Source organism: Xenopus laevis, chromosome 2L, assembly GCF_017654675.1.
Source record: "Xenopus laevis strain J_2021 chromosome 2L, Xenopus_laevis_v10.1, whole genome shotgun sequence".
NCBI lineage: Eukaryota > Metazoa > Chordata > Amphibia > Anura > Pipidae > Xenopus > Xenopus laevis.
The window spans coordinates 45,739,778-45,766,990 of NC_054373.1; the positions used below are offsets into that span (position 1 = coordinate 45,739,778).

The 27,213-nt window shown below is 39.5% G+C and overlaps 1 protein-coding gene across 3 annotated transcripts in view; it reads left to right on the forward strand.

Annotated features, from left to right (window-relative positions):
• Nucleotides 1–3,718: 3,718 nt before the first annotated feature.
• The window catches only part of ppef1.L (protein phosphatase, EF-hand calcium binding domain 1 L homeolog), a 30,614-nt gene continuing 7,119 nt past the window's right edge, over nt 3,719–27,213 (forward strand). Inside the window, exons 1-12 of one of the 3 annotated variants that reach the window (XM_041581814.1) lie at nt 3,719–3,790; nt 3,978–4,175; nt 11,771–11,964; nt 16,236–16,363; nt 17,516–17,576; nt 18,139–18,293; nt 19,733–19,847; nt 20,983–21,029; nt 22,542–22,708; nt 23,131–23,167; nt 23,937–24,086; nt 25,434–25,718. In XM_041581814.1, the coding sequence (XP_041437748.1) occupies nt 11,895–11,964; nt 16,236–16,363; nt 17,516–17,576; nt 18,139–18,293; nt 19,733–19,847; nt 20,983–21,029; nt 22,542–22,708; nt 23,131–23,167; nt 23,937–24,086; nt 25,434–25,718 (1,215 nt within the window). In that variant the 5' untranslated portion in view covers nt 3,719–3,790; nt 3,978–4,175; nt 11,771–11,894. The other 2 variants (XM_018246267.2, XM_041581815.1) reach the window with 2 other exon arrangements.

Sequence of the window (27,213 nt, forward strand, 5' to 3'; positions counted from 1 at the left end):
TGATGCCCTTTGGCCTCTGTAATGCCCCCGCTGTCTTTCAAGAGCTCGTGAATGACATCTTCCGGGATCTTTTGGGAAAGTCTGTGGTCGTGTACCTGGATGACATCCTGATCTTCTCGAAAGACCTTGTATCTCATCGCTCCCAGGTGAAAGAAGTACTCTCTCGTTTGAGGAAGAACTCTCTCTTTGCCAAGTTGGAGAAATGTGTCTTTGAGGTGTCTAAGATTCCTTTCTTGGGTTATATCATCTCCCCAGAAGGTTTCGAGATGGATCCCGTTAAGGTGTCAGCAATCCAAGAGTGGCCCCTTCCCTTGAGCACCAAGGCTATTCAAAGGTTCATCGGATTTGCCAACTACTACCGGCAATTCATCAGGGCGTTCTCATCCCGTATTGCACCTATCCTTACTCTCATCCGAAAAGGGGGTAATCCCAGTTCTTGGCCTCCAGTTGCTGTAGAAGCTTTTCAGTCCCTAAAGGACGCATTTTCTTCTGCCCCAGTCCTCCGTCATCCGGATCCTAAGCTACCGTTTTGCATTGAGGTGGATGCATCTGAAGTAGGTGCTGGGGCTATCCTATCCCAGAGACATTCTGCCGATGGGAAGTTGCACCCTTGTGCCTTTTTCTCCAGAAAGTTTTCTCCTGCAGAACAGAATTACGATGTAGGGAATCGAGAACTTCTGGCAGTCAAGCTTGCTCTTGAAGAGTGGCGTCATCTCCTAGAGGGTTCTTCAATTCCGGTCACGATTTATACTGATCATAAGAACTTGGAGTTCATACACTCTCTCAAGAGACTGAATCCTCGTCAGGCCAGGTGGGCCCTGTTCTTCTCCCGCTTTAACTTTGTTCTGACCTATCGTCCTGGCTCCAAGAATCGGAAGGCCGATGCGCTTTCCAGAAGTTTCACTCCAGGTGATCGTCTTCCAGAAAGACTTGAACCAATTATTCCCCCCGCCAAGATTATTGCATCTCTGTTTCCCCAATTTGCCGAACAAATCTTGGCTGGACAGTCTTCTGCTCCTCCGGATACCCCCATTGGGATGGCTTTTGTTCCCTCCGAGTTACGTCTTCCTATTCTTCAACAAACCCACTGCTCCAAGCAAGCAGGACACCCTGGTCCTGAAAAAACTCTTGAACTCCTTAGACGTTTAGTCTGGTGGCCGACTATTCTTAAAGATGTCAAAGACTTTGTTGCTGCCTGTACCGTTTGTGCCACATCCAAGCCTAGCCATTCTCGCCCCAGTGGGTTATTACAACCATTGCCTATCCCCTCTCGTCCATGGACTCATTTAGCAATGGACTTTATTGTTGAACTTCCCCCCTCTAGTGGAAACACTGTGATCTGGGTTGTGATTGACCGCTTTAGCAAGATGGCCCATTTCATTCCCCTGCAGAAGCTTCCCTCTGCTGTGGAGTTGTCTCAGCTCTTCATTCAGTATATTTTCCGTCTGCATGGTTTTCCTGTGGAAGTTGTCTCTGACAGAGGTTCTCAGTTTACTGCTAAGTTTTGGCGTTCCCTGTGCAAAGATCTGGGTATTACTCTCCAGTTCTTCTCCGCTTATCATCCCCAGACAAATGGAGCAGCTGAACGAGTAAACCAAGCTTTGGAACAGTTCTTGAGGAATCACGTCTCCCTTTGTCAAGATGACTGGTCTGATCTCCTCCCATAGGCGGAATTTGCTCATAACAATGCATGCCACACTTCCACTGGAAGGTCTCCGTTTATGTCGGTGTATGGTCAGCATCCTCAAGCCTTCCCCCAGGACTTTGTGTTGTCTGACGTCCCGGCTGCTGATGACCATGCAGCCCACATGTCTGCTATTTGGGCTGCAACCAAGTCGAACTTGGAGAAGAGCGCTCTGGTTCACAAGACGTTTGCAGATCGTAGACGTAGATCCTCTCCTCCCTACAAGGTTGTTGTTCCTGATTATTATCCTGACCCTTGCCTGGACTTTGGACTTTGCTGTTATCCGCCTGCCCGTGAACTCTTGCCTGGATTCTGACTACTCCTTTGATTAACCCTTTGGACACCGCGACCTTGCTCCCTCAAGAGGGCTTCCTCCTCGATCCTGACTACCTCCCTAGAGGGAGCTCCTGGCTCCCTGACAGTCTTGCAAAGATGTTTAACAAAGTTACAAGATGGTGACCCCCTGTAGCCAACTTTGAAAGCATAAATTATTTGTTTGATAAGGCTTGTGGTGCAGTAAGTTCATGTTTATATTTAGTATACAAAATACAGCATTTCTAGCCTTATTCTCTTTTAGACTTTACATGCCCTTTAAACTGACCAACTGTGGCACTAAAAAAAGCTTGCTAGCCATGCTAATTCTTTTTCTTTTACAATCTAGAGGATAAACATTGCCAGTAGTAAGTATTATCAGTCTGCAGTTCACGCCATTTCTGCCTGAAATTATTTGCCGCTATGTAGAAAATAAAGAATCTTTGTACCAGTCTTTATTTAGAATTTGGCATACGACCAAAAAAGCACAACCGTGCAGCTGTCCTTGCATGTTTATTTGAGAAAAGAAATGCAACATCAGATAACCCAAAGACTGCTGCCTGCTATATTGCATTATATGAGACAATACTTTAAGGGTTTATATATTTGGGCTTTTAGCCCTGCAATCAGTTTTCCTGTGTTCCACTGCAGAAGAAAATTCAGCCTGTTCTACTTTATAGTGCCGAACTGACACAGGCGCATCCAACGCAAGTGGGATGCAGCTTGATGTGTTTCACCTTTGTTCTGTGTCTTTGTAAGTATAGCATGGTCAGGAGAGATCCACCACAGAGGAACGCAGGGAGAACCACCCATGTGTAAGAACCGTAATAGGGGTCACATATGTCTGCTAGTGCAGTTCGTCACCAAATTTAGTTCCGCTGCTAAAAAAATCCCATTCATTGAACATACTCTTTGCACTTCCGTTTACTTGCACTTGGTCCTTCCTGCATTGTGTTCCCAGTCGTGCTCAGTTGTGACTATTGCATGTTGCGCACGTCACTCACACCAACACCAGACCGTGGATTCTAGCAAATGGCGTAGACATTCACTATTTATTGGGCCTGTGGGGGGGGGGCTGTTTGGGCCTCTGTGTACTAAAAATGCAAGGTCCTGTTTTGAATCCCAGTCAGGACCTGCATGCAACCAATGTCGCAAATCATGCAAACTGGGTTCACAGTACATCAAAATACAGTTGCACTAATTGAATATATGCATCAGATGCAATTTCCCCTGGTGACTGCAACACTTGAATGATGGGAAAATCACTTCATTGTGGGGGGGAAATGGCGATTGCATAATGTCACTTTTCCCACTGCACTTATAGTTGTAAACAGGCCAAGATTTGTGGGAAGGCCACATAAGCCCAGGCCTAGGGTGGCATGTAGGGTTGCCATCTAGCCAGTTTTGTTCCAGTTTTGGCTGGTAAGAATGATGGTTGATCCCAATGTTATGAATAGGGAAAAAAGATAAATATATATTTTTTTTCCAGAAAAGGTGGCAGCCCTAGTGGCATGACGCACCGTTACTTACTGATTGTGAAAGAAGGGAGAATGGAACCTAAGTTCCCATCCTCACCAGTCCACAATGCAGCTCTCTTTGGACAGTTTATTGAGAAGCAACCAGGGTGATGTCTGTGAGTGTGGCTGCGCATGGTAATGAGCCGGGTTGGGTGGGGCACCTTCCTTTACTGGCCTATGGGTGCATCATTTTAAAATCCCGCCCTGGTCATATAACTACCATGAGTCTGACAACCTGGCTTTAGGCATATAATGCAGACTTACTGCACGCAGAAAGGTTGTAACAGAAAGCAACTAGCAGATTCATGGGCAAAATTGAATATGAAAAGTAGCCAAACGGTTAAATCTGAGTGGCTCATTTGGTATTCATGTGCCTTAATTTGCCTACCAAAAGGATTCTGAAGTAGTCACATGACTGCACATGCACTGCCAGTTACTATGTGTTTTTACTTATTTCTCTACAGATGTCGGGGATCCGCTGTAAGATACAGACTGACTTGTGCTTTCACAGTGCCAGGGGGCCAGCTTGGGATGTGGAGCTGCATCTAGTAGCACAGGCAGAAATGATTCAATGAAGAAATCTTAATGACAGGTTTATGCAATTGTGACTAGAAGAGGAGCGACAGTCTGAAGAAGGGACGCATTCTTCTTTAAGGAATACGGTAAATAAAAGCCACAGCCCAAACACTTATGTGCAAGCTCTGTTTCTCCCACACAGATGTTCAAGGCTGGGAATGAGGAGAAAGCAATATAGGAAATTATTTTCCTGAGCAATGTGTTTTCAATGGAATTCAGCATCACTGCAGGTACCGTGTGTTTCTCAGTGTTTATTATTGGCCTGATACTTGCCCTGGTGATTGTATGAATGGAATTGTGTACATTCTCCCTTGTAACTGATTGCGTGTTTGTTTATCACAGACCTTATTCATTCATTGTAGCAGACAGAGATCTGAAACTCCCTTGGCTCTACAGTGACTTACAGTATGGCGTGTAATTGTATTCTTGAAGACCAGCTCATTTACATAGTGTTTGACAAGAAAAATAAACACGCCTGTATATAAATAGGCAGTGTTTGCATAGAAAGGACAATAAAATATGGGATCAAATGGACTGCAGAAAAGGACAGAAGTGGTCCACTTATCATTTCTTGGGGAGCATAAATAATGTATGTCTTTTACATTATAACAAAGGGTGTGCGTGATGTAAGGGAGAAACTTTCCTGCATTGTTCCGTGTGCACCGGTGAAATATTCCAAGCTGCATATTTATTTGGGTCACACTTTCCCCACAACAGAAATATGGGAAATATAACAGATGGAAATGGCGTGCATTAATCGGAGGTAGGAATAAACCAACGCACAGAAACTCCTACATAATCTCTGATTTAACAGTTTCATTTATAAAATGAATAATCCAAAACCTTTTTAGAAAATGTTGTAATTATGGATTAACAGAAATCTCGTCATCTTTCCACCTATCTTGCCAGCACTGTACCTGGCCTGCCCACTTGTGCCCTTTCTATGTATTATATTATATATGATAAACTACATTTTATGGAGAAACAGCATAATCGACTTTGATCACATTATTGTGATATATATTATAAAGCTTTTGTTGGTAGTTATAGTTGTAAACACCAGATGATATTATTGGAAATATATATATATATATATATATATATATATATATATATATATATTTACAATTTAAACTGTAGGGCTTACAGTCTAAATTTAGACTGTAAGCCCTAAGGGGTAGGGTCCTCCATCCTTTTGTCTCCTTGGCACTGAGCACTTAATCTGCAGTGTAATTATATTTTATATTTATGTGAATTGTATTTCTAATAATGCACTTATTGTTACTTATTATTGCAGTGACCCCTTTTTTGTTACTACTAATTAATTGTTTTGCTGTTCAGTGCTTTGCCCTCAAGGAGCCAGGGTCAGACTGGGGGATCAGGGCCCATTGGGACTGCTACATCAGGGCCCCCAGCACCCCAAACTGCCCCTCTCCCCAGTTTCTACCCCCCCTCCCCAGTCACTAACCCCCTCCCCAGTCGCAAATCCCCCTCCCCAGTCACAAACCCCCCTCGCCAACGTGGACCTACTTAATGCACGTTATTTTTAAGAGATCAGGTGGGCTGGGAGGGAGGCAGAGGTCAGGATCGCCAGCTATATGGAGGGATTCTGGGCCTGCGGGGCCCAAACACTTTTTCCCTGTGTCCCACCGGCCCAGTCCGGCGCTGCAAGGACTATACATACATACATACATACATACATACATACATACATACATACATACATACATACATACATACATACATATTTATATATTGGCAATACACATGTACATAAACTTGTTTGGTGAGGCTGCTGAGACAATTTTGTCAACTTATCCATGCAAAACAGATGACATGACAGTTTGTCCCTGGGCAACAATTTGTATTCATGAGAGCTGATAAACTCTTTACTGGTATCTAACTGAGCCCCAGGCACAGGTTTTTGCCTAAAGCACAACTATTTAGAAGCATGGGGCACAATTTGGAAAAATATGATTATCAGGGTATGAACAGTAGAATATTATGCAAGTGCTTCTTTATTAGACCAGCTCAGTGTCGGACTGCCAGGGGCCCACCAGAAAGCCTTGGACCGTGGGCCCACTTTCCAAACTATTATTCCTCTACTCTCTCAACCTCTTTATTCTCCTAGTCCTTTATATTAACTTACTATACTATATTCTTCCATAATTAAGTCCCATAAAGAAATAGGGAATAACCATGAAATAGGCCAATTGTTTAGAAGCAAGAGGCCCACTGACACATGGGGCCATGGGGAGTTTTCCTGGTATCCCGGTGAGCCAGTCCTACACTGGACCAGCTCCTTGTCTTTCCACACTCTTTCTTTATCACTTTGTCTGTGTCTGCCATAAACTCTTCCAAACAGAGGTAATGGTGTGGTGGGTAGGTACTGGGTAGCCATAATGGTTTGACCAGTGCTACTCAGTAACAATTACCAAGCATCCTGTGTGCTGTAAACCTTAGGCAGGGTCGGACTGGGGGGACAGAAGTCCCGGTGGGCCCGGGCCCCCCTCCGAACACCCCCTGGTGTGCCGCCGAGCGTGTGCGCACTGCCCCCCCCCCGCTGACTTCATATTTTGTGCGATCGTGGCAGGAAGTCGCCTGAAGATCGAATCGAGTTTGGTCAGGTTCGAATTCAAGTTTTCGCGTCTGTAAAATTTGTGCGAGTTTAAGTTGTTCAATTTTTTTTATTAAATCACCCCCTCTATCGAATTTCGAGTATATTTGAGTTTAATAGAATTTAAAATAATCACATGAATTCGAAATTCGACCTTTAATAAATGTGCCTCCCCGAAGATGGCTGCATGGAACTCCAATGGCCTCAATCTGTGCCGAGGGGTAAGTAAAAAGTTAGGGGCATTTCCCCGGGGGAGCAGTTAGGCTGGGGGGAGGAGGGAGGGGGGTCTACGTGGGGTGGGGGGTAAGGGTTTTTTTGCTAAAGGGTTGAATTCTCCTTTAAAGGGGTGGTTTACCATTAAGTTAACATGATATGTCATAGAGTGACCAATTATAAGCAACTTTTCAATTGGTCTTCCTTATTTATTTTTTATAGTTATTGAATTATTTGCCGCCTTCTGATTCTTTGCAGCTTTCAAATAGGGGTCACTGACCCCATCTAAAAAACAATTTTCTTGGAAGATCACTCTACATCATTCTCAAAGTTAACTGAAAGATGAATCACCCCTTAAAAAAGGAGGCTGTAAGTCATCTACTCGTGGAATATGTCAGATCAGAATCACAGAGTATGATACAGCCTGAGTTGAGGTATTGGCTCAAAGCCATTATTGACTGTTAAATTAGGGAATAAACATTCCCTGTAGAGTATGTAATTGAACTGGGATGCAGGGGACTTGTTGAGGCAGACGATAATAGTAATTACTGCAAGACTGTACTCTGCACTGCTCCCATGTGAAAAGGTTCACATCTGCACCCATCCAGCTTGCAAAGAGGCCAAAAAGTTCTTGGTAATGGCGGGGGTTGCTGTCATTTTAAGCCGTAACAGTGTTTGATAAGTAACTCAATCTGTCCATTTATTTTCAAGCTCATATGAAGGTCCTAACTATTTATCTCTGGTCATATTTTTCACAGGCTGGGACCTACCTGCTGGGTTCAACTCCTGTATGATATTTTAGAAATATTATTTTCTCTAAAAGAAAATATTTGCAAGTTTTTTTAAGATTAAAATTTAAATGATGACCATTTATAAGGTACCAAAAGTAAGTATTGAGGCTTGTTTGAGTCTGCTGGCTTTTGTGTGGGCTTGAGTCAAATTATTCATATTTTACCAACAACAGGTGTGGTCGCTGAGCCTCCGCTGAATGATAAAGCACTTTGCTCAGCGCACAAGTGACCACACCAGCGATACCATAATGTATTCCTTTAAGCAGGCTTCTAGCTAAAAGCTGAATAATTGAAACCCCCAAAGTAAAGACTCTCTCAATAATTGCCTGTAGATCTGAGAGCTAATGGTTATTTGAAAGCATTAAATACGTCACTGCTAATTTATCAAAACCCGTTCAAGTGCATCCTAATGTTGGTTATGGCTACATGAAATCATTACTTGAGCAAGCATCGTGTTGCATATTAAGCTGCTATTTGAGGGACTTGCCGAATAAATGAATAAGTGCTGAAAGCCCAGGCTTATTTTGTGGAGGTGACTAATTGCATGTCGTTATTAGAATCTCATAATGCTCCTCTGTTTGCACTAAAAGCAGGTTGCACCAGGCACTCTCCCAAAGCCATATTCATAAGTAACGTGTGCCCATCTGCAGATACGAATGGTTATAATTAAAGGAACAATAACACCAAATAATTTTAAAAAGTGTTGTCCTGCACTGGTAAAACAGATGTCTGCTTCAGAAACACTACTATAGTTTATGTAGCAATGGCTGAAACTGAAAAAAGGCTATATGGCACAGGTTAAATAGTTGATAACAGATAACACCATTATTCTCTACAGAGCTTATCTGCTGTGTAACTTGAGCCTTTTCTCCTTTGAATGGCTGCCCCATTGCTACACAGCAGCTTATTTATATAAACAAGTGCAGGGCAACACTACATTATATTTTTATTACTTTAAAACACTTTAATTTTTTGATGTTACTGTTCATTAAAAATGATTCTGTCATGATTTTTATGGTGTAGTTTTTATTACTAAATTACACTGTGTTTTAAAGTTTTTTTATATTTGTAATATTGGTGTTTAGGAGCCATCTCAGGTCATTGTGCCTGTTCCTGTGCTTTCAGAGCCAACACTTCATAATGCAACTGCTTTCAGATAAGCTATTGTTTCTCCTACTCAATGTAGAATGAGAAGTCATGGCCTGACTTGGGTGTTCTAATTCATATCTACCACTAGGTGGGGTATGGGAGCAATTCAGGTGTCATAGTAACATAGTAACATAGTAAGTAAGGTTGAAAAAAGACACACGTCCATCAAGTTCAATCTTTTATTTTATTTTTTATTTTTTTAATCTGCCTAACTGCTAGTTGATCCAGAGGAAGGCAAAAAAAAACCCATCTGAAGCCTCTACAATTTGCCTCAGAGGGGGAAAAAAATCCTACCTGACTCCAAAATGGCAATTGGACCAGTCCATGGATCAACTTGGGGACTGGATGGCTTTTTAGCAAGTGAGGGAATTCCCTCACTTGCTAAAAAGCCATCCAACCCCTTCTTAAAGCTATCTAATCTATCCTCCTGTACAACTGATTCAGGGAGAGAATTCCACATCTTCACAGCTCTCACTGTAAAAAAACCCTTCTGAATATTTAGGGTGACCTTGTCTTAGCTGGAAAGACCTACTGGTAAATAAAGCATTAGAGAGATTATTATATGATCCCCTTATATATTTATACATAGTCATCATATCTCCCCTTAAGTGCCTCTTCTCCAGTGTGAACATCCCCAATTTGGCCAGTCTTTCCTCATAGCTAAGATTTTCAATACCTTTTACCAGCTTAGTTGCCCTTCTCTGTATCCTCTCTAATACAATAATGTCCTGTTTCAGTGATGGAGACCAAAACTGTATGGCATATTCTAGATGGGGCCTTACAAGTGCTCTATACAGTGGAAGAATGACCCCCTCCTCCCTTGACTCTATGCCCCTTTTAATACAGCTCAAGACCTTATTTGCCCTTGATGCTGCCGACTGACATTGCTTGCTACAGCCAAGTTTATCATCTACAAGGACTCCAAGGTCCTTTTCCATAATGGATTTGCCTAGTGCAGTACCATTAAGGGTATAAGTGGCTTGGATATTTTTACATCCCAGGTGCATGACTTTACATTTATCAACATTGAATCTCATTTGCCACTTAGCTGGCCAGATTGCCAGTTTATCAAGATCGTGTTGCAGGGATGCCACATCCTGGATGGAATTAATTGGGCTGGATAATTTTGTGTCATCTGCAAACACTGATACATTACTTACAACACCCTCCCCTAAGTCATTAATGAACAAGTTAAATAAAAGTGGACCCAATACCGAGCCCTGAGGGACCCCACTAAGAACCTTACTCCAAGTAGAGAATGTCCCATTAACAACCACCCTCTGTACCCGATCCTGTAGCCAGTTTCCTATCCACGTGCAAACGACTTCATTAAGTTCAACAGACCTTAGTTTAGAAAGCAGTCGTTTGTGGGGCACGGTATCAAACGCTTTGGCAAAATCCAACTTCCAGCTTCTTACCTCATCATAAAAAGCAATCACATTCGTCTGACATGACCTATCCTTCATAAAGCCATGCTGATTGTTGCTCATAATGCCATTGACTAGGACAACATTTTGAATGTGATCCCTTAACAAGCCTTCAAATAATTTGCCCACCACAGATGTCAAATTTACTGGCCTATAATTGCCAGTCTGAGATCGTAATCCCTTTTTAAATATTGGAATAACATCAGCTTTTCTCCAATCCATAGGCACCATACCAGATGAAAGTGAATCTGAGAAAATCAGAAACGTCAGGGATCTTGTTACCTTCCCATTGTTTTGTTGATAGGATGCTGGTGGGGTTTCAGTTGATATCACTCCAACTTGCAGTGCAGTAAAGAGTAACTGAAGTTTATCAGAGCACAATTAACATGGATGAGGGCACCTGGGCATCATTTTAATGACAGTGTGATTCATACTGCAAATTCCAATGACCTAAAATCCTATGGCACATCTCTATATTAACTCTTTAGCTGCTAAACGTATTCAGTCTATGTTCAGAATAGATGTGTCTCCTGATAATGGCCTTATCAGGTATCAGGATCAAAATCAATTACAGGTATGACATGTATTATCCAAACTCCTGTCAATGTCATTTCCAGTAGTGTCCTTCTTAAATAAATCATTCTGAATGAAAAGATACTTTTATTGTTTACTTTTTTGGTATCTTTATGGCTTGGTGCTGCACACTATAGAGAGACCTCTTTTCAGCATTCCAGTTAATACATTAAATACTAAAAACAATAATTGGGATCAGGTTCCATTTAGATTCTTAGACATGATCCTAAACCTGACACAAGATCAGAATCAGGGACTTATTACATTTCGTAAGGTTTATTTTGGACAAAAAAAATTCAAACTTAGAAGACTTGGAAAACATCATTGCCTTCTCTTATTATGCTCCCATAGAAAATAATGGGTTTTGCCAGGTGGCAGCTGGAAAACATACTGGAATACTGATGGCGGATGCTGTTGGAAGTTTTCTATAATTACAGCAAAGTCAACAGATGGTCTAAGCTGTAACATTTCTGGCAGTGCTTGACTGTTCAGCATTCAACACATGACTTAATAATTACTTGGGCTGTAAAAAATTGGGGTATGCAAAAAATGCACTGTGGCATTTACTGTGTATGTGTTGTATGCGTTATACCAATGAGGGCTACAACTTGGCATCCTCAGCCTCTAAATAGCAATCTTTGGTTTTGTATTTTAAAAACCTGCATTACGTTCTGCCCATGATCAGTGCCACGTTCCAGCCATTTAGCCTAAAGATTAATTGGCTCATGATGTAACAGCAAGTAGCTGCTTACATGTTAATCTAGTGGATGAGATCAGTGTGCCCATCATGTTGGACGCTTCATAACAAGCTGTAGTGATTGCATCCCAGCGGTCCCTTTGAAAACACATGCTGCTAATCCATGTAATTTCATTTCTGCCTCCTGTGTTTGTGACACACCTCTTTCTTGTAGCTATGGCAGAAGAGAGTAGGAGCCAGATTGGTAGGATTAAGGGAGGAGCGCACAGTATCAAAGAAGCCAAATATCAAACTGCAGCTGTAAATATCCTGTAAACCTGCTAGAGACTTTATAACCGATGCCAGATTCAATCATGGGCTGTGGAACCTCTGTGAAGACCGAGAATCAGACCAAAAAGTCAGAAAAAGGCAAGTGACATATCCTATTTTCAGTTATGTAATGTTATCAAATGTGACAATTTTTTAAATCACAGGTGTCCAAGAATGAGTGAATATACCTAGTCACACAGTGGGGCCCCATAGACCAGCAGAAGAGAATTGTATGGGACAACCCAATAAAACAGTGTGTATTTGTGGGCAGTTCTGAAGCACCATTAGTGCTTTAAGTGTCAAAGAATGCCAGAGATTGCTGGGACTTGTAGTACAACAAGAAAGGAAGGGCCATAAGCTAAACAGTCCTACATTATAAATGATCAGGCCCCATAAATCCTGGGGCCCTTTGGTACTGAGGTCAGCTGTTTTAAATTAATCTTGCATAGACAATTCAAATGTGCTCGGATAGTTTGTACAACCCTGTGAAATATGTTGATGTTTTATAAATGAGTAAAATGATAGTACCCCCTATATCTGCCCTTTTCCTTCCTGATGTGAATGGATTGTAATACAACATTATGCTTCTCCTTATCATAAATCAGAAAAAGGCACAAGTATGCCATGATGACAGCTAAACTACAACCACAAATAATAAACATGAAATCGGGCTTGATTCAATATCTGGTAGAGTTTAGTCTAAAGTCACCACTCAACCGAGCGGCTTTGTCAGTGGTAGGGAGTTCCCGGCATTTAAACCCTTAAAGGGGTTGTTCAACTTTTGCGTTAAATTTTAGTATGATGTAGAGTGATATTCTGAGACAATTTGCATTCGGTTTTAATTCTTTATTATTGTGGTTTTTGAGCTTTTTATTCAGCATATCTCCAGTTTGCAATTTCAGCAACCTGGTTACTAAGGCCCAAATAACCCTAGTAACCGTGCATTGATTTGAATAAGAGACTGGAATATGAATAGGAGATGGGGTAAATAGAAAGACGAGTAATAAAAAGTCGCAATAACATTACATTTGTAGCCTTGCAAATCATTTGTTTTTAGATGTGGTCAGTCACCCCCCATTTGAAAGTCAGAAAGAGAAGAAGGCAAATAATTCAAAAACTGTCAAAAAGAAAAAATTAAGGCCAGTTGGAATGTTGCTTAGAATTAGCCATTCTATAACATACTAAAAGTTAACTTAAAGAAGAAGGAAATGCTCTATTTACTTGGGGGTGGCAAAAGTAAGGCACCTAACGTTTGGCATCCCCAATTATATAAGCCTTTTCTTCCAATGTTAGGGTAACCCACCCCTTTAAGGGTAGTAATTAGTGATTGGCAAATCTGACCAATTTCGCTTCACCGAAAAAAAGCGGATCCTCTCTTAAATGCACACCCCCATAGTTCCATTGACAGGCTCAGTGTCGGCCTGCAAGGAGCTACATGGAGTGGAGACTGGTGTGAAAAGACATACATTTAAGTTTTCATGATTTATGCAACTGAATTCATGAACACCATGGGGAGTGGAAAGCACAAACAAAGTTTAGCACTTGTGCTCATTACCATGTAGAGATGAAAGTCACACGATTTGCTTGTGGCCCCACACAAGGGATTTCAGCAGTGAGTTGTGAGCCGAGGACCAATGTCTGATAGCAGGGCTGTAGATTTAAGGAAGCAGACAGACAGGATTGTGATTGGCTAACTTATATGCACGCTTAATAATAAATACAGTTACATAGTTAAAATCGGGTAAAAAAAGATCAAAGTCCATCAAGTTCAACCCCTCCAAATGAAACCCAGCATCTATATATATACACACACACTGACACTGACCTCTCCATACCCTTACATAAATTATATATACAGGCATGGGACCCCTTATCCAGAAAGTTCGGAATTACAGAAAGGCTGTGTCCCATAGACTCCATTATAATCAAATAATCCACATTTTTTAAAATGATTTCCTATTTCTCTGTAGCAATCAAACAGTAGCTTGTACTTGATCCCAACGAAGATATAATTAATCCTTATTGGAAGCAAAACCAGCCTATTGGGTTTATTTAATGTTTACATGATTTCTTAAGGTGTGAAGATCCAAATTACAGAAAGACCCAGTATCCAGAAAGCTCCACGTCTCGAGGATTCTGAATAATAGGTTCCATACCTGTACCCATATCTATACTCACTATAGAAATAGTATTTGCCTGTGGTGCCCACTAATCCACTTTCCTTTTAACTCTGAAAGAATATGAACTAATGTTTATGTTGTTATGTATGAAGGATGCTTCAGCAGATACAAGCTGTAAGGCAGCACTTACTGAAGTATAAATGCAATTAGGACAGAGAAAGGCATTAAGCCATTTTCTTCCTTTCCTTATTGGGTTACTGCGTAGTAAAAGGAAACAAATAGAATATAAATCCTGCTTGTAGATAAAATATGTTGACCCTTAGGATAATGTTTTTTTTCATAGAAATGAAGAGCATATTGCATTTAGAATGCAGGATAAAGACAAGCATGTTTTACATTCTGCTGTTATTGTTTGTTTCAAATTAGGCACAATTTTATATGTATTACATACCAATTGCAAGTACAATCTTGTCTGCTCCTTGTGATGAATATTTGTAGGTTTTTCCATCTCTACTCTCAAGAGATTGCTCAGGTTTCTCCAAGTATTGTGCATCCACACCTTCCCAGGAAAGGCAGAGAATCAAAGTCTATTCTGTACAAGTTGATTGGAAACAATATACTCTTCTAAAACCTAATGCTGGGAAAGCTGAATGTAAAACTAATATACTTGAATTACAGTATATTCTGAAGAATATTTGCTTGCTTGGGTATATTAGACATGGAGATCAATACTTATATGCTAGAGATCCATAGCTGGGTGACTTTCAACTAAAAATTTAGAAAAATTAGAATTTTTAGAATGTTTTTATGGTCAAAACTCTCAAATTCGAATTGTGCATAATCCAAATTTGATTCGAATTTCGAGATTTATCAAATCTTGGCCCTTTAAAAAATTTGAATTTGGCTATTTGCCACCTAAAACCTGCTGAGTTCATGTATAAGTCAATGGGAGAGGTCCAGTGACCAATTTGAAGATGTTACTAGCCTTCCTGACATTCAAGTTTTTTTCGGAGAAAAAACTCGATTCGAGTTTAGTTGAATTTGATTCAAATGCGATTCTAGTTTTTAATATCAGTCTGAGTTTTAGATTTTTGATTTTTTATTAAATAACCCCGCAATCGAATTTCAGGTATATTCATATTTATTATAGTTAAAAATAATTCACATGAATTCAAATTTTACCTTTGTTACATGTGCCTTGGAAAAACACATTATATAACGATATCTGGAAGACTTAGATTCTTAATCAGTATTACTCTTCATTTGATTAGGATGCACAACTTTCCCCACATTGATGGTGACTTTTTCTCATCTTAGATTTCTTCTATTATTTAGGATTACTGTTTCTGTCCCTACCCTCTCCCTCACCCAACTTAAGCACTGCCAATATGGCCACCCCACTTCCTCTTCCTGTCCCTTCTCTCGACAACTTTGTTAATCATGTACAATAGCAATGTGTTCACAGGCCCGGATTTGTGGTGAGGCCACAAAGGCCCGAGCTTAGGGCGGCAATATTTTAGGGGCGGCATGACGCCCAGCCACAATCCAGGGAGCACTGGGGACACTTAAACTTGTATGCATCATCCACAGTGCTCTGATGCAGGCGCACGCTTCCGTGCAGGGAGGGGGCTGCATGAACGTGGGTGCCGGTCACTAGGACCCAGTGGTCTAGGTGTGCCGGAGCCCGAAATCCGGGCCTGTGTGCCAACACAGATAACAGCAAAATAACTCAATACTATTACAAATACATATTAATGGTATTACACCCTCTTACAAGCACGTAAACAATAACTATAAAAAAACAGTTATACAGGTGTATCAACCCGAGAGCCAGGGGAGCAAAAATCTTAGAAAAACAAGGTGATGGGCACTCAAGGAATCCGCACAGGACACATATATGAAGTCAAAAAGGGATCCTTGCAGTGTTGCACATGCACAATAGAATAAAATCGGAACTGTAAATCTAAACTTCTACCCTGCTGCACACTGGGCAGCTACAACGGATCCCTGAACAAGAGACAAGATAAGAGCCCAGAACTCAATAGAATAGTACCCTCGGGGCCAGTGAATTATTCAGGGAAGAGAAGCACCTGCCCATGGTTTAAGGTTATCGAATATAATAACAAAATTACTTTTGGGTTTGGAAATCCAGTGGACAGTTAAACATCATTGTACTGTAAATAAGGTGTTTTAAGAAGTTTGCATCTCATGATAACCATTTAACTTTTTTTCTATTTTGTTTAAAATTAGCCATTAAAGCAGCAATCCTTATACAGAGATGGTATCGTTTCTATACTGCACGGCTAGAAATGAGGCGCCGTTATACCCTGAACATATTTCAGTCAATAGAATATGCAGAAGAGCAAGCACAGCTTCAGGTCAGTGTTGCCAGGACATTTTTCTGAATCAATAATAAATCAAGAATAAACTGTAGTGCGGTGAGGTTCTCACTGCTGCCTATTTTCTCTAAGTGTAATGCATCAAGTTTACATTTTCCTCAGTGCTATTACAGCATCCTGGTAATATAGTTGCAGTAAGATTGTTCTTACAAATAATTATATATATCTGGAAACCTCTGCTATAGTTAGGTAGCTGGTATAACCAGGTTTTACGAATTTTAGTACTTTGGAACATGGACCGTTTTGATCAGTCCTGTATTCAAATGGTCAGAATCTCTCATCTTCACTTCTTGCTGATTACAGTGGGAATCACTGTGAATTATTCACAGGTCTTGATTTTTGTTCAGAATGAGTCAATGTGCGCGTTGCATTAATAATCATGGACACTGGCTTTTTTCTGAAAAAGAGAGAAAAGAGAGAGCAGAGTCTGAAAGACATTTTATTGGGTGCTGCAAAATAGTCAATACTGAAATGCCCTTAAAGGGCATGTAAAGGCAAAAAAATAAAATCCCATTTTTACTTTCTTAAAGGAAATAGAAACCTATCTCCAATATACTTTAATTAAACAATGTGTACAGTTTTTATAAGAAACCTGACTGTATGCAGTGAAATTCTCCCTTCATTTACTGCTGTGGATAGGAATTGTCAGACGGTCCCTAACTGCTGAGCAAGAAAACAATCATACTTATGAACAGCAGGGGGAGCCCCAGCCTTACTTCTCAGCCATGCAGAACTCAAGCAGCTTTGTTTATGACGATCCCTAAGCAGCCCAGACCACACTGAGCATGTGCACAGTCTTAGTCTTGCAAAGATGTTTAACAAAGTTACAAGATGGTGACCCCCTGTGGCCAACTTTGAAAGCAAAAATAATTTATTTGATTAGGTTTGTGGTGCAGTAAGTTCATGTTAATGTTTAGTATACAAAATACAGCATTTAGTATACAAAATACAGCATTTGTAGCCTTATTCTATTTTAGACTTTACATGCCCTTTAATTATAAAGTGTATTCAGTTATAAAAAAGTTCCACCACAGACCCAGAGATTCTGTTTTTGCAGCATTGAAAACATACACAAATTGTGCTTTGCCATATCTGACGATCATAAACGTATTTTAATTTACATTTATACAGCTCTCCAGCTTTTTTACATTTATGATGGACCACTTTGCACAGTGGAAAGGACAAGGGCCAGGTAAGTTTGTCAAAGCAAGTCCTTCAGTATGTTTCATCCTATATGCAACTATTATACATTTAATTAATTTTTAATTATACAGGATTATGTCCCTACGTAAAGTTATAAAGCATGTTAGATGTCAGCTCAGACTTACATGCCCTTTATAAAGCCATTGGGCCTGTGGCCATATACCTTTGTATGGTCTCATATGATGGGCTGCACTTTAGGGGCTCGTAGGGCTCCCTATAACCCTCTGAACAAATAGGGAAACCGGGGGAGTTCCGTGAAAATGAAAACAAATTTTCAACTTTATAACCGCAAAATACAAGGAAAACAGCAGTCAGAATACATTTTTAACACATCTAATTAATTGTGATCATGTTGAGCAGCATCTTATCATGGCACTGCCATCTTATGACATAACAGAATCCTTCTGATTTGGAAAAAAAGAGGTGTGTCAAACTCAGATCACATAAATGTACTTTTCTGCAATATATACCCAGGAGGTTGATGTGCCTGATTGCTGATATGAACATCATGTTGTTATAGTTGTATATAATTCAATTAATATGTTTTTCAGACTTAATTTCTGATATATATAACTCAAAAGAAAGACACAAGTTTATAGATTATGAAAAGATCGAAATTCCTGACTCTTATGATGGACCACGACTAACGTTCCCTCTAACCGTGTCGGACACTAATGCCCTTCTTCGTGCTTTCAAGCAAGGGCAGGCAAGTTTATTGATGGAACACAGGTTTTCTCATTTTCATTATGTTAAAACTCCTTCAGAATTTCAATGCTATATGTACATAAAGCAATTCTTAGATGTGTATTTGTATTTATTAAGGTAAGTGAAAGTTTTCATACTGCTTGTCTTTCTTGAGATAGAAAGTTATCACAAAAGCACATCATATTGATGGCCAGTAAGGGGCTTTTGCTATTCTACTGTAACAGAATTTTACTGTTAATGCTCTCACACCATGGCTACAAATCTAGTCACTTGCAAGGTGTAGGCCCTGCATATTATGGAGATTTAGGCCAGAGTAGGCAATTTAAGATATGTGGATGCTACTTTTACTTTTTTAGCACTTGTCCTATTTAATTTGTTAGCAGTATTTTAAAGGGGAACTTCTAAACCTTTCTAAATACATTAAATTAAACATCATGTCTTTACCTGCCAACTTTGTGTCCAAGTCAGTGTTTTTAGAAGACAGCTCTAATACATCTAGAGAACATGGACCAATGATTTATTAAGGCTAAAACAATACAACCAGCAGGAACATCTGCCTATTGTCATTTAGGTAAATTGGTAATGGATGAATACTAATAACCAGGGCAATTAATGTAACCTACTGTATTATATGTGTGAATGTGGTTTCATTTTTTATGTCAGGGGTTCCCAACCTTTTTCACCCATGAGCAACATTCAGATGTCAAAAGAGTTGGGGAGCAACACAAGCATGAAAAATGTTCCTGGGTGGTGCCAATAAGGGCTGTGATTGGCTATTGGTAGCCCCTATGTGGACTGGCAGCCTACAGGAGACTCTGTTTGGCACTATACTTGGTTTTTATGCAACCAAAACTTGCCTCCAAGCCTGAAATTCAAAAATAAGCAGCTGCTTTGAGGCCACTGAGATCAACACCCAAAGGGTTGGAGAGCAACTCATCATTGCTCATGAGCTACTGGTTAAGGATCACTGCTCTAAGGAATATTTGAGTTGAAAATTATGAAATTAGAGTTAACCATAGAAAGACTCACTTACTATTCATTCATAAGGAACTCTCTACAACAGTGATCCCCAACCAGTGGCTCGCAAGCAACATATTGCTCACCAGCACCTTGGATGTTGCTCTCAGTGGCCTCAGAGTAGATGTTTATTTTTAAATTACAGGCAAGTTTTGGTTGCATAAACAGGAGTACTGCCAAATAGAGCCTCCTATAGGCTGCCAGTCCACCTTGGGGCTACCAAATAGCCAATCACAGTCCTTATTTGGCATCCCCAGTGACTTTTTTTCATGCTTGTGTTGCTCCTCAACTCTTTTAACATTTGAATGTGGCTCATGGTAAGAAAGGTTGGGGACCCCTGCTGTACACCATGAGAATGTCAAGGTGGAATTGCATTTGAGTAGTTTATAGGCTCACAAGTTCCCTTTGTAATCCATATTGCAGCAGCTCCATGCCCGGTATGTGCTACAGCTCTTCCATGAAACAAAGAAGTTTCTTAAACAAATGCCAAATATTGTTCATCTTTCCACATCATATTCCAAAGAGATAACTGTTTGTGGTGAGTAACATCTCTAATCTATATTTATTTTGGGTACAGCATATGCTTCAATATTATCAAATGTATATTGCTTTTAACAAACCAGTTGAGACACTTTGTTACTCATTATCAAGTTTTAGAGTGATTTATTTCACTAATTACATTTAATTACAAAGCAGCATAACATTATTATTACTAGCAGTGAATATTTCTAGAACCAATGGAAAATGTACCTCCCTATGGAATCTGACTATCTTAGCAGATGTCTGTTAGATGCTGCACAATGAAGCCCAATGTAAATCGCTTATGTGTTGTACGAGACATGTATTTTACCTTATGTAACAGAAAAAATTTGTGTGTTAACAAGTATTAGGGCCAAGGCTGATGGGGAGATTTGTCGCCAGTAATATAAATGCAGGACTGTGGCCATCAAACCCCCCAAAAATGCTTTTCCACCTGCAAATTGAAATCGATAATGGTAAAAACCTATACATAATGCCTAGTTCTTCTGAAGTTGGCCAAAATTGCCTCACAAAGAAACTTTGGAAGACTTCACAACGAGTAGGTTTTTATCACTGGTGGAGAAGCATTTTCTGGAGATTTGTCACCCTCAATCGTGCATTTTTTTTGCGAACGACAAATCTCCTCAGCAGCCATCACCCTTATCTGTGAGGGCAAGGATGTCAAAAGTGCCTTCCTACTGTTGATGCTTATTTCTAAGTACTCTAAGTCAAGTGTATGAAAATATGTGGCAGCAGAAGTAGGGCAAGTCAAAACATCTTCTTGGGGGATTTCACACCCAAGAAAAGTGTCCCAACTAGTAAATGCATGGGAAGCAAGGATTTATTGGCCAAGAAGTTTAACTCCAGCCAAGACATTTCTGGACAAAACAGTTTCTTGCGTAGTTATATCTCAGTCCCCTCTCTAAGGCTTTTGTTCCACCAGCCAATTTTTTAAGAGTATTTGGAGTTTTTTTTTTTTTTTTGCTGAAAAACTTGTGGCAAGAAAATGCCTGAAATAGTGACTTGTTGACAAACTTCATCTGCAAAATTAGCATCTTTGTATTTCTGTGCCTTATACCTGAGATAGGGATTTATATTCTTTTTGCTTTATTGTGTATGCTGAACATTGATCTAAATATATTTTTATAACCTAGGTGACCTCCATGGGAAGCTGGATGATTTATTACTTATATTTTACAAGGTACAGTTAAACAATATCTTGGCACAATGACTGAATCTTCTTAATTAAGTAACATAAGTAACATCAGAGCCATCACTGTAGCAGCACTCATATACAGCAGTTTTTAAAAATATAAACAATAGGTACCTTGTTGATCAGACTTGTTGCATTGGTAGATGAAGATGTAAAGAGGAGCCACTGTTAATCGTCGCTTCTTGCTATTCCATCATTAAGTCTATCGGCCCCAACAGACTATAGAGAGGTGTGAAGACAGGCAGCATTTTTTAGTTTGTTGCAGTGATGACCTTATCCCTTTAAAGGGAATGTCAACCCAAAAGTTACTGCCTAATAAAAGAAAACACAATTCTAATCAACATTGTAATGTACATTTATTACAATTTTTCTATGGTCTTTAAGTTATTTGTACAGGTATAGGATCCCTTATCCGGAAACCCAATATCCAGAAAGCTCCGAAGTACGGAATGACTGTCTCCCATAGACTCCATTTTAACCAAATAATCCAAATTTTTAAAAATGATTTCCTTTTTCTCTGTAATAATAAAACAGTAGCTTGTACTTCATCCCAACTAAGATATAATTAATCCTTACTGGAAGCAAAACCAGCCTATTGGGTTTATTTAATGTTTAAATGAATTTCTAGTAGACTTAAGGCATGAAGACCTAAATTACGGAAAGATCCATTATCCGGAAAACCCCAGGTCCCGAGAATTCTGGATAACAGGTCCCATACCTGTAAATGTATTGCTATTAAAGCAGTGTTTGTCTGTCCCTTCTATTCTCTGCCCTGGTGGCTCAGATTGCTGATGCAAAGACAAGGCAGATGATTAGCAGTTAACATTAAGGGGCACATTTACCATGGGTCGAATATCGAGGGTTATTTAACCCTCGATATTCGACCATCGAAGTTAAATCCTCCGAATTCAAATATTGAAGTCGAAGGATTTACCGCAATCGTTCGAACGTTTAAATCCTTCAAATCGGACGATTCGAAAGATTTTAATCCATCGATCGAACGATTTCCTTAGATCAGAAATTGTCTAGAAAGCCTATGGGGACCTTCCCCATAGACTAACATTGGTGCTCGGTAGGTTTTAGCTGACAAAGTAGGTGGTCGAAGTTTTTTTAAAGAGACAGTACTTTGACTATCGAATGGTCAAATAGTCGAACGATTTTTAGTTTGAATCGTTCAATTCGAAGTCGTAGTCGAAGGTCGAAGTAGCCAATTCGATGGTCGAAGTAGCCAAAAAAATACTTCGAAATTTGAAGTATTTTTCCTTCTAATCCTTCACTTGAGCTTAGTAAATGTGCCCCTAACTTTCTTTGCTGGGGAAGTCAGACTTTTGCAACATTGTTTAAAAAGTACCACCAGGAATACTTTAAAATACTGTACGAATCAGCTTTATTTTCTGTTCATGTAAATAACATTTATATGATAAAATAGACAACATTTAAATCAATAATAAACTAATAATAACAAAAACAGAAATAATATAATGTTTTATCTTTCTACAGAATGGTCTCCCTTCAACAGAAAATCACTACCTCTTTAATGGAGACTTTGTAGATCGAGGGAAGAATTCAGTAGAAATACTAGTACTGTTGTTTGCATTCCTCCTCATATATCCAAACAATGTACATTTAAACAGAGGCAACCATGAAGATCCAATCATGAACTTGAGGTAAAGTGTAGCTTGAGGGCAGTATATGTGCATATAAGCTCCTCTGATCCACCTGGGTTATTTCTTGGCCTGTGCTTATATGCATATATACTTCTGTGTGTGGCAGTAGCTTGAAAAGATATAGAAAACAACTGGAACTTTATTCTCTCTTTCACTATTTTAGAGTTTATGCACCTTTTTTTTACATAACTCCAACTGAATGAGCTCATGTCAAAAAGGGGGTATATTTGCCTTTAAATCATATGCAATTTTCTCACATTGTGCTGCATATTTAACTGAAAATAAATGTACAGAAATGCCATTTTATGAGTAGTTCTAGCTTACCTAGTTTATGCAAGAGGGGAAGGTTAGCATAACTATTGTTTAGAACAGAAAAACTATGCTATATTATCTATGTAATAAAATTTTTTTGTCTATTTCAGATATGGCTTCACAAATGAAGTAATGCAAAAATATAAGGTACCAACTACTATTAGTGCTATTTGTGTCTGTAACGCTTTGCTCTTATAACATATAAAATGATTTTATAGAAGACTTCGGTAAGGAGATCCAGTTTACGAAAAGATCCCTTATCCAGGTCCTGTGCATTCTCAATAACAGATCCCCATATCTGTATTTCTAATTAAAAAAGGTTGTCGTGTTTAGTGATGGGCGAATAAATTCGCCTCGTGTGAATTTGTGTCAAATTTCTGTGTATCTCCAGCAAAAATTTTCGACGGCGTCTAAAAGTTTTGGATGTGCGTCCAAAAAGTCGCTTGCGTCAACGTTGTCACACGTCAACACTATTGACTTTAACGCCAGCGTCAAAATTGACGTGAACGACTTATTGGACACGCGTCTAAAATTGATGCGGGCAAATTTTTCTGTTTCACGAATTTCGCTGGAAGTTCGCAAAACGGGAGAAATTCGCCCATCACAAGTCGTGTTTCTAAAGAAGCAGACACAGATATTGGTTGGGGCATGACAAAGGACTTCCTTGATTGTATTATGTTTGTTGACCTGTACATAGGGCCATAATTATCATATCTCCTAACAAATATTGAACCAGCAGGAAAATAGAGATTTCAGGAGAGCTGCTGTTATCTTATTCTGTAATATAAACTACAGTACAGCCAAATGATAAAAAAATGGCCTTTTTTATTGCCCTTTTGAAATACAAAATTATTTATTACTATTTAGAAATGTACACAAGTGTAAACAATAGGGTAAAACGTATTTCTTTACACAGGTTCATGCCCGAAATATTCTACTTCTTTTGGAAGACATATACAGCCGATTGCCCCTTGCTACCATTATTGACAGCAAGGTACTTATACTGCATGGTGGGATAGGAGACAAAACGGACCTAGATTTCTTGTCTTCCATTGAAAGATTTAAGGTGAGGATAATATAAAAAAATGAACTTGAGTAGCAGCTGGCCTGTGCCACAAATGGGGGTTAGTAGTTGATAACAGTAGCTGGTTGCATCGTTCTATAGAGTAAAGGTAACGGCACAAAAGATATGTGCCTAATTTTTGTCAAGAAAGCCATCAGTATCATCAATCAGTACATTATATTTAAACATATATAAATCATTTTTATTTTTTGCTGTTACTGGTCCTTTAAGAATAATTATCTAGGTGTTCTGCATTATGTTTCCTAAAACACTTGACAGCTTAAACTTGAAAAATGTATAGCTGCTTATGTTGGGAGAAAAATATTTTTTTCTTCTAGCAGTTATAAAAGAATAATTTCTTTTTTCCAATGTTTGGTTTAAGAACATTAGCTAGCATTCGACTTTTGTCTGCTTTTTTTTTTATCGTTCGTGTTTTTGTTTTCACAAACTCAGATTTTGATAAATCTGCCCATTATGGGGGTTATTTATTAAAGTCTTGAAAAAGTTGAGTTTTTTTTACTAAGGATGCACCAAATCCAGGATTCGGTTCGGCCTTTTTCAGCAGGATTCGGATTCAGATGAATCCTTCTGCCCAGCAGAACTGAATCCTAATTTGCATATGCAAATTAGGCATATGCAAATTAGGGTCGGGGAGGGAAATTGCGTGACTTTTTGTCACCCCTAATTTGCATATGCACATTAGGATTCGGTTTGGTATTCAGCCGAATCTTCCACAAAGGATTCGGGGGTTCGGCTGAATCCAAAAAGAGGATTCAGTGCATTCTTATTTTTTATTATAAAATCTGAATTTGTAGTGAAAAAAACCCCCCCACACTGTTCATGATTTATTATACCACGAGGATGGAAAAAGTCTGAATCCGAAAATCCAGCATCTCAGACCTGCCGAGGTTGTATAAAAGTCAGTGTGAAAAGTCCCGAAGATATCCTGATCTGTGCCGGGTTTTATTTCCCTGCACTTTAATTTTTTGGGAAAATGTATTGATAAATAAGGGGACATGACCCATGTGGATTTGGTCGGAGAACATTTCATGAACTGGATACTCATTAATTTAGATTTTGACTATGTGTATGCCCTGAAATCACAAACATAGAGGAATCATTTTGCACATCGAGTCTTCATAAGGGAGCCCTACTGAAGGTATAGATGGGTAAACAGGGGTTCCAAGAGATAACTAAACTTATTGTTTAAGTTCAAAGTTGCAGGAGGGTGGCAGGCTTAATGAAGTGCAAAGATGTGGCATAAAACAAATAAAGCCAGAATAATATGAAGAAATTATAACAAGTCAATTACAAAATCTACAATTTATCCTATTGTTTTTTTCTTAAAAGTATAAATCAGCTTTGCGAACTCCAAAACCAGACTCTGGACGGGTTATTTCCAGGGATAAAATACATGATGGAAAAAACAAAAAAACGTCGCTAGATCATGGCGTAAACCAAAATAGAGCAAGCAAACAAATGGTGCCAGCCAGCAGCAAATCTCAAAATAGACCCTGTTCTGAACGAGGATACAGAAGTTCTGGCATTCTAGAAATAAATTACTTGGACTCCAGGATTCAGCTTCCTGATAAGACTCCTGAGCTGCCGGATTCCCTACGGAAGGAGTGGAAACAGGTACATGGGAAACCAGAGTTCACTGCATGGTGCAATTTGTTAGGCACTCCCTAGTGAATAAAATAGCTTATTTGTACAATGGGTGGACAACTGGGCCACCTATCCAATATAAATCTATGCCTTTGCCTGTTTCTAAACTGTAGCTGAGGTATGCCTCTGATCCTGATCAAAAATACTGACTGCAAATCCAGCATTATCAAATAAATATCTTGAATGATCTACTCACTCTTATTATTATACCATATTTTAATGCCATAGAGAATATTTCATGGCGTTAAAGGGCATCATATTTGCCCAGTCGAAATACAATGATGATCCATTTTTGGGGTCCAGGCCCATATATCAAGAACCCCCAAAATAATACCTTGTGATAATGCTTGACTTTCATTAAGACAGGCAGCCTTTTCACAGGAGACTCTGGCCCCAGTAACCAATAGGGGAAGTTAGCAGCAGCACTGTAAGCAACAAATAAATAAGATTTTGTTTCTCCAGGTAGTGGAATAGCAGGGAGTAAGAGAAACTTTTTCTTGCTCTACCTGGTTGGCTCACACTTTTGAATTGGTGAAAGCTTAAAGGGTTGTTCACCTTTATTTTAACGTTTAGTATGTTATAGAATGCCATACGCTTAGCAACTTTTGAATTGGTCTTAAGTTTTTGAATTATTTGTTTTTTTTCTTCTACCTTTTTCCGGCTGTCAGATGGGGGTCACTGACCCCAGCAGCCAAAAAACTTTTGGTCTGTGAGGCTACAATGTTATTGTTACTTTTTATAACTTATCTATTTATTCACACTCTCTCCTGTTCATATTCCATTCTGTCATCCAAACCGCTTCCTGGATTCTAGGGTAAATTGCACCCTAGCAACCAGATAGCTGCTGAAATTGCACATTAGAGAGCTGCTAACAAAAAACTAAATAACAGCAACAAATTTAAAAAAAAATGAAAGCCAGCTGCAAAAAGTTTTAGAATATGTATGCCTACATCCTATTAAAAGTTAATTTAAGGGTGAAGGACCCCTTTAAAGGATTTTAAAGGACAACGATTTATTTGGTCTACTTTGTTGACGTGGTAACGTCCTGCCCGGATTTGTGGAAAGACCACCAAGGCCCGGGCCTAGGGCGGCAGGATTTTAGAGAGCGGCATGTTGCTCAACCACTCCCACATTGGCTCAGAAACACTGGGGATGAGAAGGAGATACAACCGTTTTTTTTTTTAATCTCCTGTGCACCAATCCCCATTGCTCCAGTCCCGATGAAAACTTTAACAAATAAAAGGGAAGGGACGGGAGTGACTAACGACAGCAGGCCTAGGGTGCCCAGTATGTAAATTCCGGCCCTGGGTAACGTTTCTATAATCCATTTATCCGTTTCTGCCATAATGCTACCGATGCAAAATCGTCGCCCTTAAAGGAGAACTAAACCCTTAAAATGAATATGGTGAAAAATGCCATATTTTAAATACTAAACTTATTGCACCAGCCTAAATTTTCAGCTTCT